Here is a 21,223-nt window from a genome sequence, read left to right as displayed (position 1 = left end):
AACACCTGACAGACGACTTAAACAAGTTCTTTTGTAATTTTGAACGATCACCCCACACCCGTCCTGAACACCTTTCTACACAACCATTAACACCTCCAGCAACCCCTCTCTCCCCCACACCTACAATTCAAATCAGCGAAGAAGATGTGTGCCAGGTCTTCAGGGAAAACAAAAGAAGGAAAGCACCAGGTCCAGACGGTGTGTCACCAGCCTGCCTAAAAATCTGTGCTGATCAGCTGGCCCCCATCTTCACACAGATCTTCAACAGATCACTGGAGCTGTGTGAAGTCCCCTCATGCTTCAAACGCTCCACCATCATCCCCGTCCCAAAGAAACCCAAAATTACTGGACTTAATGACTACAGACCTGTGGCCCTAACGTCTGTGGCCATGAAATCATTTGAAAGACTGGTTTTGGCTTATCTGAAGGACATCACTGGACCCTTACTGGACCCCCTGAAGTTTGCCTACAGAGCAAACAGGTCTGTGGATGATGCAGTCAACATGGGACTGCACTTCATCCTGCAGCATCTGGACAGACCAGGGACTTATGTGAGGATCCTGTTTGTGGACTTCAGCTCTGCTTTTAACACCATTATCCCGGAAACCCTTCAAAATAAACTAACTCAGCTCTCCGTCCCCACCTCCGTCTGCCAGTGGATCAACAGCTTCCTGACAGACAGACAGCAGTTAGTAAAGCTTGGTAAATTCACATCCAGCACTCAAACCATCAGCACTGGAGCTCCTCAGGGCTGTGTTCTCTCCCCACTGCTCTTCTCCCTCTACACCAACGACTGCACATCTAAAGACCCCTCTGTCAAGCTCCTGAAGTTTGCAGACGACACCACACTGATCGTTCTCATCCAGGACGGTGACGAGTCTTCTTACAGACAGGAGGTTAAGGAGCTAGCTGTCTGGTGCAGTCTCAACAACCTGGAGCTTAACATGCTCAAAACTGTGGAGATGATTGTGGACTTCAGGAGAAACCCCCCTGCTCTCCCCCCACTCACCATCATGAACAGCACTGTGACTGCAGTGGAGTCATTCAGATTCCTGGGCACCACCATCTCTCAGGACCTGAAGTGGGATATTCACATTGACTCCATTGTCAGGAAGGCCCAGCAGTGGTTGTACTTTCTTCGCCAGCTGAGGAAGTTCAACCTGCCACAGGACTTACTGAAACAGTTCTACTCTGCCATCATTGAATCCATCCTCTGCACCTCAATAACTGTCTGGTTCAGCTCAGCTACCAAGTCTGACCTCAGAAGACTACGGAGGGTAGTCCAGACTGCTGAGTGAATCATTGGTACAACCCTCCCCACTCTCCAAGAACTGTACTTATCCAGAGTGAGCAAAAGGGCTGGTAAAATCACTCTGGACCCCTCACATCCAGCACACTCCCTCTTTGAACTGTTACCGTCTGGTCGACGCTACAGAGCTCTGAGCACCAGAACGACCAGACACAGGAACAGTTTCTTCCCTCAGGCAATCCATCTCATGAACACTCAATAAATAAACGTGGAACACACAACTAATACATTATCCATTCACCACCCTTATTTTATTTTTATTTCTAATTTCTAATTTGCACATACTTGAGCTGTACATACATAGTTGTCTATATTATATATTGTTTTTTTTGCTGCTTTGTACATTGGTTATTGGCTATTTCTTGTTATTTTGTTTTATTATCTGTGTCCTGTCCTGTTGCTGTCTTTCTGCTGCACTGTGGAGCTTCTGTCACTACAACAAATTCCTTGTATGTGTAAACATACTTGGCCAATAAAGCTCATTCTCATTCTCATTCATTCTCAAACATAGTAAACACTATATAGCCTATTTAGTTCCCCTCACTCCACCACAAATCCTTTAAATTTATCCGTATTACAGAAAAAGAATGAAAAATGATTAGCTGTAAAACTGTATATTAAACTATGAAATAAAACACAAATTAGGCTATAGTGGAATTCATTATAAAGAGCATACAAATGTCAAACTAAAATGAATTGATTTAAAGCAAAACTAAAATGCATTGGGCTCACAACCCTCTCTTATTCGACAAGAATCCAGATGTTACAATTTTCACTGTACGCTGATTTTACAGCAGACCTTTTAAACTGAGCAGTGTAACATAAGTTTGGTTGACTGTATTTTAGTTTGATGATCAATGGCTGAAATGTCAAGTTAGCAACTCTAGAACTGATATGTTGTGTGTGTGCACATCAATTGATAAAATAAAGATAACTATAAAGAAAACAAATAAAACACATACGAGCATAGCCTATACTAGTCGCACAATTTTTTTTCTTTTGTTAATCTGTTAATTAACAGAAATATAGTTTGCGTAGCCGTATTTATTTTATTCCTTTTATATAGTTAATTTCTAGTTTTTCTCTGTTCACTGAAGCGCTGCAGGTGCGTCAGTCGGTCAGGAAAATAATCTAAATGAACAAAATGCTGTCATTATACAATTCTTCATCAGATTTACTATGCTGCACACAAGTTCAGGCTAACTCAAAAACTTGCGTACACGAGCTGAGACCAGACGGGAGATTTGATCCTAGCCATCGCTCACGTTTTGTGTAGAAACACTTAAGTTTCATAAGTGATTCATATTTGTCAGTCATACATAAATGAAACTGGACAGATTTCTGCAATCAATCAATCAATCAATCAATCAATCAATCAATAATCATGGCATAGTTTAATATTAACTATTTACATCTATGCATTTATTCAAATAGCTTATTAATAGCTATTAATTTAAAAGTTTGAACTTGGTTCAAATATGACTAGCTGTGGAACAAGCAAATGTATGAGACTGAAACACTTTGGGTATATTGATAATATTGATATTGATAAGTTAGTTATTGTGTATTAAAAACACATTGAGCTTATTAGTACTATTACAGAAATCTGACCTGTTTCATTTATGTATGAATGACAAATATGCATATGTCAGTTTAGTTTGTTAAAACTTTGTAATCCAAACTGGGGTTTTTTAAACGTAATCTCAACTCTGCTGGGTTTCTATCACTGTGAATTGCTCTAGTAGCTCCTCCCACTGTGAAATCGCATTGGTCCTTATCTTATGACATAAGCTCTGATTGGCTGTGACTCCTCCCTCTTTTGAGGCAAAAATGTATTCCTTGATGCTGGAAACGATACAAAGACAGAAGGAATAATGGCGTTCAGGGCGTTGACTCACAGCTCGGTGACGTTGCGCGGGATTCCTTTGGGTAAGACGCGCAGGTGTTTGTTGCTGCAGCGGACCACGGTCTCCAGACAGGTGCATTCCGAGGGACACTGGATGGGCGGCACGCAGCTCGCTTCCCCTTGATCTGCCCACATCACACACACACGGAGCAGTGAATCATCCTGTGAAAACGTAACACCGCAGTGTGTCAAATCAATATTTATGAAGAGAAGAGCGTGTACCCTCCTGGCAGCGGAAGTCTGGCAAGGCCACGTCCTGCAGGGGAATCTCTTTGAGGAACGCCGGCCGCTGGCAGCGTGGGTTTCCCGTCACGATCTTACGGTTCCTCAGCCAGATGCTCAGCCACGCCAGATGGCAGTTACAGTTGAACGGGTTGGCCAACAGGTTTCTGCCATTCACACACACAAAAAGATATTAATTGGCCATCTCTGCAGCAACAAACATGTCCTAAACAACAAAGTACTCTTTCCATGGAGTATTATTTTGTAATTCATTACGCCCAACACTGGATCTGTGTTGTATGGTGCAGCATAATGACTGGTATCAACCTTTTTCCTACATCCCATCATGCTTTGTGTGAATTATGGGAGTACATTTCATCATGTTGTCACTAATCAGCAGATTGTTTAAAGGCTAGCATTCAGGCTCATTCTATAACTATAAAGTTTTAGTAATCATTCTAGATCTATGAGAATATGGAAGTCCTCACTACAACTATAACAATAAATAATCAAAACACTGACAACCAATCAGAATGATGTTAAAGAGCTCCAGCATTTAAAGCAGCAGATGAGAAAACTGCAGTACAAGCTTATAATAAACAGAATGTTATCATTCATAGATGTGAACATAGTTATGATAGTTATCTTTATAGTTCTTGGTGTGAACAGGCCTTAATGCTAGCATTAATAAGGCTTCATTGAAATTGGGTAAAAGCCAGATACAGAGTGTTTGTATAATCACCTTATTCATTTATAATAGTTTGTTTCAGTTTTACAATGCAGCACACTTGTTCAAAAAAAAAAAAAAAAAAAAAAGGAATTGTGTAGATCATTGGTTTGATTCCCAGGGTATGCATGAACTTATCAAATGTAGACCTTCAATAAAAAGTGAATCAGTTTTAGATGAAAGCATCTGCCAAACGTGTAAATGTTCAGTAGAACTGTGGCCGAAATGACACATTATGACTCGTTGCCAGAAACTATAAAATATATGTCAAGGGTTGGATTCTGATGGTTTCAGTCCTGGTATCTTGGCCCTGAGGTGAAGTTCAACAAAAAAGGCCCTCTCACACTGATTGCGAAGAGATAACATGAAGCGAAACGCAGACAAACGGTGCTTTTACAGCAAACACGAAACAACTGATCGCCTCCGTCTGGTTCACACCTGCATGATAGGTGGTGCAACTCACCACTTAGCTGGTCGTCTTTGACCACTGAGAAGAAGAATTACTTCAATACTGACACATAGCACACACAAACTGTGAAGAAGCCAGGAACGGCTCTACTGGGGCTGTGCATAAAGGCCCTCTGAAGTGAATAAGTCCTACGTCATCCGCTGGAACGACACTCTCTCATGTACATGCATACGACAGTTAGCAGAAACTAGAGATTACAGTTTGCAAAGTTTGATTATGGATATTTTTCTTACACAAATCCATTGATTAGTTTCAGAAAACCTGTCAACCCTCCTGTTTTTCCCGGGATTCTCCTGTATTTGACCATTCTATCCTGCCATCATCCCGTTTAAATATTTTCCTGTATTTCTCCCGTATTTTTCATCAGTTTAAGATTTAAGGCCATAGAAAATCCTAAATGGTACAACGTCTTAAATTTGGGGACAGAAAAGCAAGAATTGAGATACAGCTTACACTTCAAAAGGCTATGGTTTAATTGATTAAATGTGAGCACTGCAAGTTTCAAAGTCAGCTGCTGCTTTGTTTACTGCAGTTAGCAGGGAAATGGCTATATTTCTGCTGTTCCGAAAGCGCCACCTGCTGGCAGATAATGGATTTGCATTTTTCAATAAGCCCTTCTGCTCTTTTTGTTTAGACCAAAGCCAAAATCAAACCTTATTTTTACACAGAAAACATGCAGTTGTAAATGTGGTTTAATGAAGATAATGAATTATAAAACTCTAAAGATATAGCCTTCACTAAGATACATTTATATGTTACTAAATGAATATAATTGTTTGATAATAATTGTTTAAATTAATACAATATTTGATACTTTTGACTTCCAAAACTACACCCTCCCATCTCCCGGATTTTGGTACCCAAATGTTGACAGGTATGCATTTATTAACCCCCTGGAGCCATGTGGATCACTTTTTATGATGGATTTATGCACTTTATTGGGCTTGACCACTATTTGCTGCCATTATAAAGCTTGGAAGAGCCAGGACATTTTATAATATAACTCTGATTGTATTCGTCTGAAAGAAGAAAGTCATATACTCCTAGGATGGCTTGAGGGTGAATAAATCTTGTGGTAATTTTCATCTTTGGGTAAACTAACCCTTTACTCGCACTCAGTGTGAAAGGCCCTTAAGCTTTTGAAAGTCAAATGGTACCAATGAGTGAGGAAAATACACAGTTAAATCAACTCAAAAACTCTTGAAGAAACCATCAGGCTTCTATGGCACGGCTTCCCAGGAACGATCTGGCTCGAGTTAATGATTACAGGAAACATCTGTCTCTACTACCACATGCTAAACTCCTTCTCAGGATTTCTGCCAATGTGTGTTTGGCTCGTACAGGGTTGAGAGGCTCTGCAGCGTGTCGAAGGCTCCGGGTGTGATGGTGGTCAGCGTGTTGTCGTAGAGCGACAGCAGACGGACGTTGTGCAAGCCCGTGAAACTGTTGTTGTGAATGCAGCTGATGCGATTGTTGCGCAGCATTCTAGAACAAAAAGACGTGAAGATGAATTCGCACAAAGAAAACCATACATTATGGCCGAATTTGATTGGTTTTTGACAGAAGCTGGGCTCACAGCATGCGCAGGCCTTCCAGTCCTCTGAACATCCCGCTGTGCACTGAATCCAGCTGGTTCGCCGTCAGGTGCAGCTCGTTGACCGAAGACGCCCCCTCAAACGCCCCGTCCTCGATCTCTGAGATCTTATTGTTGCTCAGGTTTCTGAAGATCAAACGATAAAGTCAGTGGAGCATCACAACCAGAGCGTCACATGGACGAGAGAGTGGCGGCACTTACATTTTCTTCAGGTGAGAAAGTGTCTTGAAAGCACCTGTGGCCTCTATCGCCGTGATCTCATTATTGTTGAGACGCCTGGAGAGAACACATGGAAGAACGAGATGAAATAACACAAACAGCCCTTATGAAAATTAACTATGGTTTCCCTGCTGAAAAAGCAATAGAAACCATCAGAGAGTTTGTAATGGTTTTACTGGTTATAATGGGAATTGTAGTGGTTTTAATGGAAACTATAAAGGTGCCTGTAGGTCTCTACTGGTAATTGGTCGCCTTCTAATGGTGGCTTGTTAAAACCAATAAATCCTAATGGAATGTGTCCTAAAACACATACAGGAAACGATTTTTAATGATTTTAATGGTTAAAAGTTGATGGTTTGTAATGGTATTTTTAGTGGAAACCATTATTTTCTGAGATGGTTTCCATTGGGGGGGGGGGGGGGGGGGGGGGGGGTTGTTTTTTAGCAGGGCTTACTAACAAAACCAAAAAAACATGGTTACTGTAGTTTTCTCAATATTTAGATTTTTTTGCACCCTCAGATTCCAGATTTTCTAATAGTTGTATCTCAGCCAAATATTGTCCTATCATAACAAACCATACATCAATGGAAAGATTATTTATTCAGCTTCAGCTTCAAATGATGTTGATGTTTTTTTTTTTTTTTATGTACTAGTTTTGTGGTCCAGGGTCACAAATTAACCACGATTTTGCTCTTGTAAAACTGTTATACAAATGGTAATCTGCCATAAAACCATGGTTACTACACTTTTACTACAATAAAAGCATGGTTAATTTTTGTAAGGGAGAGTCCTGGCATTCATTGGTTGTGTGAGGTGTTTGCTGTCTTACAGTTCAGTGGTGGATGCTGGGATGTGCTCAGGGACGCGGTTCAGCCGGAGATTGGAGCAGTCCACTACGTTGGACTCGCAGCGGCATTTGGCTGGACAGACGGGGTCATTATTACAGTCGCTGCTCAGCCTGGTGTCCTCCGTTCCTGCAGCAAACACAAAACTGTCATCCTCCAGCCTCACAATTAGATGCGGCCAGGGAAACGTCAGAAGTGTCTACATGCGGCAAAGCTGGAGGCTGTTATCTAATGAGTGTTCAATAATTAAAGCGCACACAAACTCCAGGAGACAGTGAGTGTTTGTCAGCGCAACCACCACCAAATCCCCACAGTCGGCACGATCTTCTAAAATGAGTCATCATGATTTCTTACTTTGTTGTCCTGGAATTAAAGTAGCTGCTCAAACACAGACTATGAAGAAAACCAAGGCTTCGTGTCATGTAAAGAATGCGGCGCACACTCACCTGGGATGACGTACTGCTCTTTGGCTGTGAAGGAGACACAAGAAGACAATAATCACCAAAACTAATACACCATCAGCATCTCAGAATACAAATGCATTCACAGATGAGCTTTGGAAAATCGATTGTGTCAATGATGGAAGGCAACAGAGATCAAGTACGGAGTGTTACTGTACAGGCTGTTTTTGTGTAGTGTGTATGCAGTAGTACAGCACTGTGGTGTACAGCATGGAAAATTGAGATTTTACATTTGTCTGGCTTGTGTTTTGGTATGTGTATCAATCCATTTCACCAGCTGTTGTGTAGAGGCTTTCTTGGACAAAATGCATGTGTGAGAATCAGCTCTGCAAACTGTATTTTCCTGAGCTTCTCAGTATCAAGCATTGCATTCAAGCACACAGAAAACAATGCAGTTCAAAATTCCTGTATATGACTCATTGCCAAAACAACACCATAAGCACAAAACATGCAGTATATACTGAATGTTTTGAAAGAGCCTCTTTTGCTCACCAAGGCTGCTTTTATTTGATCAAAAATACAGTAAAAACAGTACTATTGTGAAACATTATTACAATTTAATATGTTGCTCAAGAAACATTCTTTGTGTGAAATTGATCAAAAGTGACAAGTAAAGTTATAATGTTACAAAAGATTTATATTTCAAATAAATGCTGTTCTTTTGAACTTTCTATTCATCTGTGAATCCTGAAAAATAAAATGCATCACAGTTTCCACAAAAATATTGTGCAGCACAACTGTGTTTAACATTGATAATAATCAGAAATGTTTGTTGAGCAGTAAATCAGTATATTAGAATGATTTCTGAAGATCATGTGACACAGAAGACTGGAGTAATGATGCGGAAAATTCAGCGCTACATCACAGAATTACAGTTTAACAGATATTCACACAGAAAACAGCTGTTGTAAATTGTAATATTATTTCACAATTTTTACTGTACGATCAAATAAATGCAGCCTTGGTGAGCAGAATAGACTTCTTTCAAAAATTATTCCAAACTGCTAATGTGTATTCAGCAGCTGCTATAATGCGACAGTGTTTTTACCTGCAGACTGTAATTTATTTTGTGAAAACTACTCATTCAGTACAGTAAGAGGCCACGGTTGTATTGTTTTTGATGAATCACAGTGTGTAATGGATTGTCAGTATGACTGTGTTTGATGGTTTTGTGATTAAACATGATGAAGTTTTGAATGGTGTGTACAGTTTGAGGTTTACACAATGATATTTTGTTGCTTTGTGGACGGTGTTGAAGGTTGAAGCGGCAGTGTTGTACCGGAGCAGCGGAACTTCTTGCTCTTGATCTGGCCGATGCGTTTGTTGGCGAGCCGGCGAGGGCTGGTGCAGCGGGCACCGCTGGTCTCGATGGGGTTGGAGTGCAGGTAATCGGCCAGCCACTTCAGATTACAGTCACAGATGAAGGGATTCTGAGCCAAATGACTGCAGTGACACAAACACATTCACCTTATCAACATCCATGTGCAGTCATATGCTCTGCTGGGCATTCAGCTCATCTAGCTGCGTTTACAGCAATATTTATACAGTTCCTCATATATGACATCACTTCAGTAATGACTGGATGAACTGGTAACGTTCAGAATTGCAGCTTGCCGTTTGTTGAAGAAACATGTCAAACATGATCATGAATCCACCAGAAACTTTACCTTAACCTCCCATGTGGAGCTGCAGTTTACATGAGTGAAGCTGTAACCTCACTGTAAAACCTGATAAGTTAAGAATACTCAAAAGCAAAAGCACACCAGCACGTGATGCAGTTAACAAAAAGACTCTCACTATACACTTGCATGTAAATAGTCTAACAACATGCATATGTAGTTTTAACATTTTGCTGTCCATCCTAAACCTAACCAAAGGCTCTACTTTTGACCACAGTGGTAACACTACAAAACCAACATAACAGAAACCTATGTAAATCCTAACATAACACAACATTAAAATACTAACTTCTGTCTCGCTATGTTAATCTTGCGCAAAAACACACAAAATAACACTTAATTTCAACATTTATTTTCCTTGTTGTCTGAAGCAAAGCATGCTGGGAACTAGAAAACTCAATCATTTTAAGTTTAGCTTATTATAACAACATTTCTGAGTCTACAGAACTTATTTCAATTAAGTCCAATGAACTTTCATTATTATTTGAGTGATACTAACTCATTTCATTTAATTGATTTCACTGTTCGGTTTTACAGTGCTGTTATTTGCTAGACTTTTTATAAATATGTTCAGAGGATATAGTGTGTGTGTGTGTGTGTGTGTGTGCATGTTTATGTGGTTTATGAGGACACAAATTTGTATTATGACATGGGTATGACATAGGTATTACAAGGAGAAGGTGACTCATGAGGACACTTTCAGAGTCCCTGTAATCCAAAATGCTTATAAATCATACAGAATGTTTTTTTTGGAAAATCTAAAATTGCACAAAGTTTTCTTTAAGGTAGGTTTAAGTGTAAGGCAATAGAAAATACCATAAAAACCAACATGTGTGTAAGTGTGTATGTGTGTGTGCGTGAGCGTGTTTTTGTGACATATGAGGACACAAATTTGTATAATGACATGGGTATGGACAGATATTGCAAGGAGAAGGTGATTTATGAGGACATTTCCCCATGTCCCCGTAATTCAAAAGGCTTATAAATCATACAGAATGAGTTTTGAGAAAGTAAAAATGCAGTTTCCTGTAAGGGGTAGGGTAGGTGTAGGGCGATAGTAAATATGGTTTGTACAGTATAAAAACCATTACTATGGGATGTCCCCACAATTCACAAAAACATACGTGTGTGTTTGTGTGTGTGTAACGAGGAGTCAGCGACGTTAGGATCCATGTGCAGCTTAAATAAAACAGAATGCAAGTCAAACAGGCAGAGTTCAATCATGGGCTTCAAACACAACGTAGATAAGGCAGAATCAAAGTCAGAGTTCAGGCTGAAGATCAGGGCTGGCGGCAAACACACAGGGAAATCGAATAACAAGGCAGGTTGAATCAGAATAGGCAGGCGGCAGAGAATCAGAGTCCAGTAAACAGTCCAGGTCATACACAGGGAATCATACACGGAAGAAACGCTCGGAAATGTTTGCATGGCAAGACAAGACTTCGCAATGAGGAATCAGAGAGCACAGTTTAAATAGATCAGAGTCAATGGAAAAGACCTGTGAGTGTAATCAGCCACAGGTACGGGGTATGTGGGAAAATGAGTCCAATGATGGTTAATACTCAGGTGACGGTGCCCTCTGGTGGTGATCGGAGGGAGCCACAGAGGCTGGTAGTTGGGATTGGCTCGTCGATGACGACTGGCCTGTTCTCTGGTGCGACAAACTGCTCTTTGTAGATGGACATGAGCATTGTTCCACGTCTCCTCACTGCGTTGTAACCATGAGTTAACTGCAGGTAAGTCTGAGGGTTCGCCTGACCACGGAAACAATGGGGGTTGGAAGCCTAGGATGCATTGGAAGGGGGTGAGACCTGTAGATGGCTTGCGGAGTGAATTTTGAGCATACTCGGCCCATAGCAGATAGCGACTCCAGTCGGAATTATTTTTATGGCAGTATGAGCGAAGGAAGCGGGTGAGTTCTTGATTTAATCTTTCCACTTGTCCGTTGGATGAGGATGGTATCCAGAGGTGAGCCTGACATCAATGTTCAGTTTTTGACAGAAGGCAGACCAGACGCGGGAGGTGAACTGCGGACCCCGATCAGAAACCACATCCTCCGGTAGTCCGTAGAACCGAAATACATAATTGCAGAGAACTTCAGTAGTTTCTAGGGCAGTGGGGAGTTTGGGAAGTGGTATCAGCCTGCAGGCTTTGGAGAAATGATCAATTACCGTAAGGATGGTAGTGTGGCCCTGAGAGGATGGTAAGTCAGTCACAAAGTCTATGGCGATGTGTGACCACGGCCGTTGTGGGATGGGTAATGGATGAAGGAGGCCGGCAGGTAATTGGCGCGGAGATTTGGATGTATTGCAGATGGTGCAGTTCTGGATGAACGTGATGATGTTAGATCATAGAGAGAGCCACCAGAACTTGTTGTTGAGGAGCTGTAGTGTAGCCGCAATACCTGGATGGCCGGAACTAGGATTGGAGTGGACTAGTTGAATTACTCTCTGTCTCAAGGCCTGCAGAACGTATGTGAGGTTAGGTGGAGTTTCAGCCGGTGGTGGATCAGTGACCTGGGCTTCGGAGATTTCGGTCATTATGTCCCACTGCACGGGTGCGAGAATAATGGTGGATGGAATAATGGGTTCCTGATCTGGGGATTGAAGGTCGGACTCATGGAATCGAGAGAGAGCATCCGCCTTGGTATTTTGAGAGCCAGGATGAAAAGTAACTTTGAAGTTGAATCTGTTGAAGAAGAGTGACCATCTAGCTTGTCGGTGGTTGAGTCTCTTGGCTGATTTCAGATATTCTAGGTTACGGTGGTCAGTGAGAACAGTGAATGGATGTTTTGCCCCCTCCAGCCAGTGACGCCACTCTTCAAATGCTGCCTTCATCGCGAGGAGTTCGCGGTTGCCCACGGCATAGTTTGCGGGAGAAGAACGCACAGGGAAAAAGTTTAGGAGGATCACCTTGGCATTGTGAGAGCACTGCCCCAATGCCTTTACTGGAAGCATCTACTTCTACAATGAATTCAAGTTCGGGGTCGGGATGATGCAGGATAGGGGCGGTTGTGAATCTCTCTCTCAGTGAACGGAACGCTGTTATAGCCGCCGAAGACCAGATGAGACATTGGGTTCCCTTCATTATCTTGGACGTCATGGGGGCAACGATTGTACTGAAGTTACGGATGAACCGTCGATAGAAGTTAGCAAATCCTAAGAAGCATTGTAGTTCCTTGAGAGTGGTAGGCTGAGGCCAGCGGACTACTGCTCGTACCTTCTGCTCATCCATGGCGACTCCTCCAGAACTGATCACATACCCGAGGAAGGAGATGGTCTCTTGGAACTCGCATTTCTCTGCCTTGGCGTACAGTTGGTGTTGAATGAGGCATTGTAGGACTGCTCTGACGTGTTTGACATGTTCCTCATAAGTCTCGGAGTAAATCAGGATGTCATTGATGTATACAATTACCCATTGGTTCAGCATGTCTCTGAAAACGTCGTTAATGAATGCCTGAAACACTGAAGGACTATTGGACAGGCCGAATGGCATAACAAGATATTCATAGTGCCCCGTTGTGGTGGAGAATGCTGTTTTCCATTCATCCCCCTCGCGAATGCGAATGAGATTGTAGGCACAAGGAAGGTCCAGTTTGGTGAAATATCTTGTTCGCCTGAGTTGTTCGAGAGCTGCGAGGACGAGTGGTAGAGGATAACGGAACTTGGTTGTGAGGTTGTTGAGAGATCGGTAGTCGATACAAGGATGAAGACCTCTATCTTTCTTCTTGACAAAGTAGAATCCTGCCGATGCGAGTGACGTGGAGGGACGGATGAAACCTGAATTTAGGATTTCATAGCCTCTCGGTGAGGAGGTAAGTGTGACGCTTTCACCTTGCTGAAGGCCTCAGCTAGGTCTTGGTAGACACTGGGAAGTGGGTCTTTTAAGGGAGTTGCGCTCCTCTTCTTGACAGGCATGCTGCAAAGACAGTTATGAAGACAGAAGTCTGACCAATGATTTGTTTCTTTGTCCATGAGAGAGCGGGGCTATGCTGCTCCAGCCATGGAAGGCCCGAGGATGATGGGATTAAGTGGAGATTGGAAGACAAACAAGCGGATGGTTTCAGTGTGGAGAACTCCGGTGCTCAACTGCAGATCTTCAGTGGTGAATTTAAAGCATCCGGAGCCCAGAGGTCGGCCATCTAGCGCTGCGACTGCCAAGTGAGGGTCACAGGGAACAAGAGGAATATTATTATTCTTTGCGTATGACACATCGATGAAGTTTCCTGCAGCCCCTGAGTCGATCAATGCTACTGTCTCAACGACCCTCCCATTGACCTCCAGAGTGACTGCAATCTCTAGACGGGTATCGGATTTAGAAATTGGACTCACCGCAGCAGGATTGCGAGATGGACAAGTGGGACAGGATGCTCGTAGATGTCCTGGTAATCCGCAGTACAAACATAAGTTCTGTCGAATGTGTCTCTCTCTCTCCTCCTCGCTGATGCGTGTCAAGCCAATTTGCATGGGTTCTATGTCTGAGTTAACTGCTGAAGGTGTCATGGGAAAAGTGGGCAGACGGTTGGTGCGACGAGATCGAAGGAGATTGTCAATCTTGATGGACAGCTCAATGAATTGTTCTAGTGACTTTCCCTCATCACGACAGGCGAGTTCGGATTGCAGCTCCATAGACAAGCCTTTGCGGTAGTGGAGTTTGAGGGGATCGTCTGGCCACCCCGTCTGCGCGACGGTTTCGAGAGTGCGAAATCATAGAGCATAGTCAGCCGCCGAACCCCTTCCTTGACGGAGAGATAGCAGTTGCTCACCCACTTCCTTTCCTCCAGCGGGGTGTTCGAACACCTCCTTGAAACGTTGAATAAACGGTTATCGAGGTCAATCGGTTGAGCTGCTGCTGGTGTGTGGCCAGGACCGATGCTTGAGCAGAGACCTCGGTGGTGAAGTGGTAGAATGCTGCTGGATCTAGATCTGGCAAAGTCTTCTGTAACGAGGAGTCAGTGACGTTAGGATCCATGTGCAGCTTTATTAAAACAGAATGCAAGTCAAACAGGCAGAGTTCAATCATGGGCTTCAAACACAATGTAGATAAGGCAGAATCAAAGTCAGAGTTCAGGCTGAAGATCAGGGCTGGCGGCAAACACACAGGGAAATCGAATAACAAGGCAGGTTGAATCAGAATAGGCAGGCGGCAGAGAATCAGAGTCCAGTAAACAGTCCAGGTCATACACAGGGAATCATACACGGAAGAAACGCTCAGAAATATTTGCATGGCAAGACAAGACTTCGCAATGAGGAATCAGAGAGCACAGTTTAAATAGAGCAGAGTCAATGCAAAACACCTGTGAGTGTAATCAGCCACAGGTACGGGTTATGTGGGAAATGGAGTCCAATGATGGTTAATACTCAGGTGACGGCGCCCTCTGGTGGTGATCGGAGGGAGCCACAGAGGCTGAGTTCGTGACAGTGTGTGTGTAAACCAGACAGCATTACCATAAAGCAGATTACTCCTGAACTGGTACTGATTACAAATTACATAACTGTAATCAATAATGTAATCTTTTAGATTACAATTTCAGGTAATCTAATCAAAATACTTTTGCTTGTATTACCTACAGTTACTCATATTTTTTACATGCAAGGTAAGTGGAACATATTCATTAAACTGCATCAACAACACATATACAGTTTCATTACTTATTGCATGTTTTTTATGCAAATATGAGCGTTAGGTTTAAATCTATTCAATGCCAATTAAGACTCCTTAACTTTAGGCATGCAAGCAAGCAAGTTCTCTTTTGATTGTAAATAAATACTGTTTGAAAATCAATTAGAAGCATATGTTGTGAGTGTGTGTGAGCTCACAGGGTCTGGATGGCGCGCAGCGAGGTGAAGGTGCCCTTGGCCAGCGTTTGGATTTTGTTGTCATATAAAGAAAGCAGAGAGAGATTCTGCAGATCCTGAAAGGTGTTGGCACGAAGACAGTGGATCTTGTTTGCGTTCAAAAGGCTGGAAACACAAGGAAGAGAGAGATGCTGATGAAACAGCAACATGCAAAGTGAGCACTTTTCATTAAATCAACTGGTTCAATCTACACCTGTTAAGTACTCCCCAGCCCTTATGAAAGAAACAATCACGAATAGAAACTCTTAGATATCTCAATGGATTCTCCAATGGAGAGCAAATGGGGAAATTCTTCCAAAACCAAATGATCTGAGCTGTTCCGTCCACGTTGATTTTATGGCTCTACACTCTTGTGCAAGCACTGAGCAAAGAAGCCTCGCTCTGGAAGAGACTCTCACACTCACAGCAGCTGGAGGGCGTACAGTCCATCAAACACTCCTTTGGGCAGATCGGTGATCTTGTTGCCGTACAGAACCCTGAACATCAGAGAGACAGTCAGCAGAAGACCAAATACACACATCTTTACTGCTAAAGATCATCCATGACTGATATTAAAATATGCTATTTTCTTGGTTCACATTAGAAATACATTTCTGGTATTGAAATTTGCCACTTTAGCAGCTGAAATGATTTCAAACAAGAAAATTTTTATTTTTTTGCATCAAAGCAATAGGTCATTCAAAAATGAAAATTTACTCCCCCTCCAAGGATGTAGATGAGTGTGTTTCTTCATCAGGTTTGTAGAAATGTGTCTCTGCATCAGTGTCTCAGCAATGGATGCTCTGCAGTGAATGGGTGCCGTCAGAATGAGAGTCCAAACAGCTGATAAAAACATCACAATAATCCACACCACTCCAGTCCATCAATTAACATCTGGAGAAGACAAAAGATGTGTGTTTGTAAGAAACAAATCTATATATTTGTTTAGAGCTGTTTTGTCTTGTAAACTCTGCTTGATCTGTACAGATTTCTCTCCTGATTCAGACCAGAACACTTTTTCACTGGAGGAAGTGTTATTATGGATTATGAACTCGTATTTTAGTTAAAAACTTATTAATCATGGATTTGTTTCATCTTTGGTCTTCTCCAGATGTTAACTGATGGACTGGAGTGGTGTGGATTATTGTGATGTTTTTATCAGCTGTTTGGACTCTCATTCTGACGGCACCCATTCACTGCAGAGCATCCATTGCTGAGACACTGATGCAGAGACACATTTCTACAAACCTGATGAAGAAACACACTCATCCTGATCTCAGATGACCTGAGCATGAATACATTTTCAGCTAATTTTAATTTTTGGTTAAACAGTTTCTTTAAGGTTGCTATGAAACAAAAGTAGAAACAGATTTTTTTTTCTTCTATATAGTGTTATATACAAAAATTTGAACATATGCATGGATAAATTGTTCACAATAAGATCAATAAGATACAAGTTTTGATTTCATGCAAACTTCAAGATTTTTTTTTTTTTACCAGATCTGTGGATAAATCCGCTAACTTAAAAAAATTAAAGATGATGGAATTGAATTAAAAATGACAGCATACGAACATACAGCACCTTGGTGATGTACAGAAAGTTAGGATGCGGTGAAGAGTTGTCATGAATATTAATAAGCTTACGCCCAGAAAGGTTACCTAGCAAAGTCTGGCCTAATTAGTCAGCATGGCCTAATTAATATTCATGAGATACGCCACAAACAACTCATCACAGCACTCAAAACTGCTTCTGACGCTCTAAACACAACCTCCTCTACTGTACATACAGCACACACACACACACACTCACACACACACACACTCACAGTGAGTTTAGCGAGCGCAGGCCCTGGAAGGCATCAGGAGCGAGCTCAGAAATCTGGTTGTTGCTGAGATCTCTGTAAGAGAGGAGGAGGAGAATAAAAACACGCTTCAGTAGATGATGAGAAGTGAAGAGAGCTGGCCTGTATCTCACTGGGCCAGGGCTGTTTTGGGCTCGTGTGGCTGTAGGTATGTAAATGTGTAGCTCTGAACCTCCAGCCCTGCTGTGGTGGCGCTGTGGTGAGGACTATTAGTAAACGGCAGGCATTATAGGCCCTGGAGAAGACTTTAATAAGCCTGCGGTCTAGCCATCAAACCACACGCCAGTTCAGCACGGCAAACAGTCGGAGAGAAAATACTCCTCGACGAGATGCGATGGGAATTTGCAGAGTGGTCTGAATCTGGGTTTTCACAAGCAGGGCTACACGTCAACTTGAAAGAGAGTGAATGTCACACTATTTAAATTGGTCAGGCTGGTTTCTGCTGGTTTAGGGTGGTCCACCACATCAACCTTGTCTCCAGCTGTTCATTTAGAGCAGGTTACAAGTCATCCAGCATCTGCCCGAGTTTCACCTGACTGATTAAACTGGATTCGATGAGCAAGTCTAATCAATACATTTGAATTTGATCTGGTTGTCATAATGTCTATTAAAGTATGTTGCACACATGAGAGGAGTGTTGTGTTTTCTGCAAACTTACATTCTGCGCAGTTTCTTATAAGGAGAAAATGCTCCTGGAGGGATGGATTTGATGCTGTTTTGTTCCAGTCGTCTGCGAAAAGAGAAATACAGAAAACCCAGGCGTTATTGCAACATTGACATGTTTTTGCTCTCTGTTTTGTCTCACTGCCATCTCAAATCCACACGAGCAGCAGCCATAGACACACTCCCACACTCCATATCAGCCGAAGCCTTGAGTGGATCTGTGCACCGCTAGTCTCTGCCTGCAGTCTTCTCTCTGCAGTTTCTGTTTGGTTCATTACCAGGTTTATTGGATCAGTAGAAATGGCTTTCTAGCTACTTCAAGTGTTCTTGCTAGTGCTCAACCCCCATAGCACAATGAAGGATCATTTCATGTCATAGAGTGGATTCTCTACATTCATGCATGAAGCTTGCATTATTTTTAAATTCCTAAAGCTTTAGTTTGCAGGTTTAGACACTTTTTTTTCTTTCAAAGAAGTCAAATAAACAATCACTGCATACTTTATGGCTGCAATACACTCAATTTTTGCACACAAGATTTTCATTCTGGAAAAGTCAGCACTAGTTGCTAAAAGCCCGAGCCAGTCTGCAGATATTGGGGAGTCAAAGTTTAGTGTAAAACAGACAAATGCTCTTATTTTTTATCTTCAGACTATGATTCTGTCCAGGTGGAGGAGATCAAGCATGTTTGATACACTATATTGCCAAAAGTATTGGGTCACCCCCTTCTAATGAACATGTTTGACTATTTTAGTAATTTCTATGAGCACAAATCTTAATGTTTAAGCATATAATGATATTCTAGGGAATTGTGTGCTTCTAATTTTATAGCAACAGTTTGGACAGAACCCTTTTCTATTCTAACATGACAGTGTCTCTGTGTATAAGACACGGTTCAAAAAGACATGATGGATTGAGTCAGTGTGGAAGAACTTGACTGGTCTGCAGAAAGACAAGTCCTGATCCCAGCTGAACTCCTCTGGTGTGACTTTATATGGAGACCTTGAGCCAAAAACTCATCACCAAACACCAATGACTTGTGCATAAGAGTGCTGTCATTTTAGACACATCCAAAGCTGTTGCAACAGAGATGGAAATACAATTTTTAAATACATGAATTATGTTTCCATCTTTGTTGCCACAGTTTTGTTAGTGCCTTCTTCTGTTCTAAAGAAGGGGGTGCCAACACTTTTGTCCTTATAGTGTCTGTACAAGTCATTGGTGTTTGGTGATGAGTTTTAGGCTCAAGGTCTGCATATAAAGTCACACCAGAGGAGTTCAGCTGAGATCAGGACTTGGCTTTCTGCAGACCAGTCAAGTTCTTCCACACTGACTCAATCAATCATGTCTTTTTGAACCGTGTCTTATACACAGAGACACTGTCATGTTAGAATAGAAAAGGGTTCTGTCCAAACTGTTGCTATAAAATTAGAAGCACACAATTCCCTAGAATATCATTATATGCTTTAACATTAAGATTTATACTCATAGAAATTACTAAAGCAGTCAAACTTGTTCATTAGAAGGGGGTGACCCAATACTTTTGGCAATATAGTGTGTGTAGGACTGATTTTGGAATATGTTTCTGCATGAGTTTGTTGTAAAGGTCTGGTAGTGTGTGATATATTCAGTCATTTAATGTATGATGCCCAGTTTTTCTCTTTAACCATTTACAAAGTCAGCAAGTGTGTGATGTCTGGTGTTTGAAATCTGTTCAGATTTTTAAAGTTGTGTAGTGAATTCCAGCCTTAATATATATTGTCCATTTGCAAGGTGATTGACAAGTAGAGTACAATCATAAACTGATTGAGAAACATTAGCTTTTTCTGAAATAACTTTTTAAATGCAGTGTATAAACATGTATGTAGCACCCTGCTAAATTTATGTATTGTTTATTTTGGGTTCGTTTAACAGAAATACAATATATCCTGAAATGTGGGCCAGTTCAATTGTCCCTGGTGTGTAATACATTTTTGTATTAATACGTGTTAATGCAGTTATAAAGTGGAGGTGTTGAAATATCCTCTGTTGTGAGTAACCTTTGAACCCTCTGTCATTTTATTTTGTATTGGGTGTCCAGGTGTCAGTTTTGTTTGTTATCCAATCAGTGCCATCCAGAGAGAAATTGGGCAACCTATCGGGTTGTTGAGGGGCGGGACTAAAAAAAAAAGAGTGACGGAAAAAAAGAACCGGAGAGACAGTTACAAGCTAAAGTTAGTTCTAAGTTCTATATGATTGATATTACTGGTCATCGAAGTTAAGAGCTAGGGGGGGATTTTTTTTTTCTTGGTTTTTGTCAGTGTGTAACCCTGTTAAAACGGGAGGGTGAGTTTTGTTTTGGAGCTAGTTAAAGGGTCACGGAGATTCTACTGAAGTGAAATTAACACCATAGCCATGTGCGAACTGCTACTACATAGCCAGAAATCCACTTTGCCATCGAGTCTCTGAGTGAGTATGGACATTGTGAACTAAAATGAAATTGACATTTTTTTGGACAAGATATAGTTAAGCTCATTCGATTTTGTGAACTTTTGGCTAGTGTGCGTCAGATGCTGCCACCCATGTTGCTGCAATAGATGTGCTCAGGATTCGAGCGTAGGCCGGAGGTGTCGCGTTGCACATGGACGGACGGAGCTTCAGGACGGGTTTCCTCATTGCGTATCTCACCATTGGGCGGAACGGTTTGGATAGACGGTCACTATAATCTTTCTGTTACCAAGGAATCGTGAGTACAGACAATAATTGAAAGGTTTCAACTGAGCTCCAACAAGCGCGCCAACGTTGTGGTACCACAAAAGAAAGAACTGAGACATACAAGTGAAAAAAACCCCGGGGTATTGTTCATTGTCATTTCATTTGGAACATGAGGACATGTTAAAAGGTTATCTCACCTAGTTCTGAAAAAACAATATAAATACATTTGAGTATAGCATTCAATCATTGTGGTCTGATATTTGAGTGTGTGCGATTGAAATGTGATTGGTGTGATTTTAGTTAATTTTTGTAAATAAGGGTTATAGTGGCTAAGTATATGTGCATGGGAGTTTTATGCTCACAGTAAAAAAAAAAACACAAACGAACACAGTATAGCTATATGTAAGATAACCAGGCCTCTCTACACTCTAGCCAGAGTCGCCTGCCCGAAGTTTTAGTTGCTGTGAATACATGCTGAGTTAAAATTTTAGTAACCTCTCACCAATTCATTCCCCATGCACACGATAACTCCTTACACAAAAGAAAAAAATGGAACTGGGTAGGGGGGTTACACGTGGGGGCTCGTCCGGGATTGTTGTTTACTGTTGTTTGTTTTTGTGAGCAGGTAAATACTTTTTTTTTAAAAAGTCAATGTTAAATGAGGTAGCTTAATAGCCCTATAGTCACTTATGGGTGTTTAATCCTTTTGTTTTGATCCTGTGTATGTAAAACTAATATA

General features: G+C 41.6%; 1 protein-coding gene across 1 annotated transcript in view; it reads right to left on the bottom strand.

Annotated features, from left to right (window-relative positions):
* The window catches only part of slit1a (slit homolog 1a), a 117,105-nt gene that overhangs the window by 29,466 nt on the left and 66,416 nt on the right, over nt 1-21,223 (bottom strand). Inside the window, exons 10-21 of the mRNA XM_079439510.1 lie at nt 17,789-17,860; nt 17,095-17,166; nt 15,694-15,765; nt 15,251-15,394; nt 9,032-9,195; nt 7,738-7,761; nt 7,276-7,420; nt 6,429-6,503; nt 6,210-6,353; nt 5,975-6,118; nt 3,438-3,604; nt 3,208-3,340 (exon numbers count right to left, since the gene is read on the bottom strand). Coding sequence (XP_079295636.1) covers nt 3,208-3,340; nt 3,438-3,604; nt 5,975-6,118; nt 6,210-6,353; nt 6,429-6,503; nt 7,276-7,420; nt 7,738-7,761; nt 9,032-9,195; nt 15,251-15,394; nt 15,694-15,765; nt 17,095-17,166; nt 17,789-17,860 — 1,356 coding nt within the window. The remainder of the gene's footprint in view (nt 1-3,207; nt 3,341-3,437; nt 3,605-5,974; nt 6,119-6,209; nt 6,354-6,428; nt 6,504-7,275; nt 7,421-7,737; nt 7,762-9,031; nt 9,196-15,250; nt 15,395-15,693; nt 15,766-17,094; nt 17,167-17,788; nt 17,861-21,223) is intronic.

Source organism: Barbus barbus, assembly GCF_936440315.1.
Source record: "Barbus barbus genome assembly, chromosome: 18".
NCBI classification, from domain to species: domain Eukaryota; kingdom Metazoa; phylum Chordata; class Actinopteri; order Cypriniformes; family Cyprinidae; genus Barbus; species Barbus barbus.
This window is presented reverse-complemented; position numbering and strand designations above follow the sequence as displayed.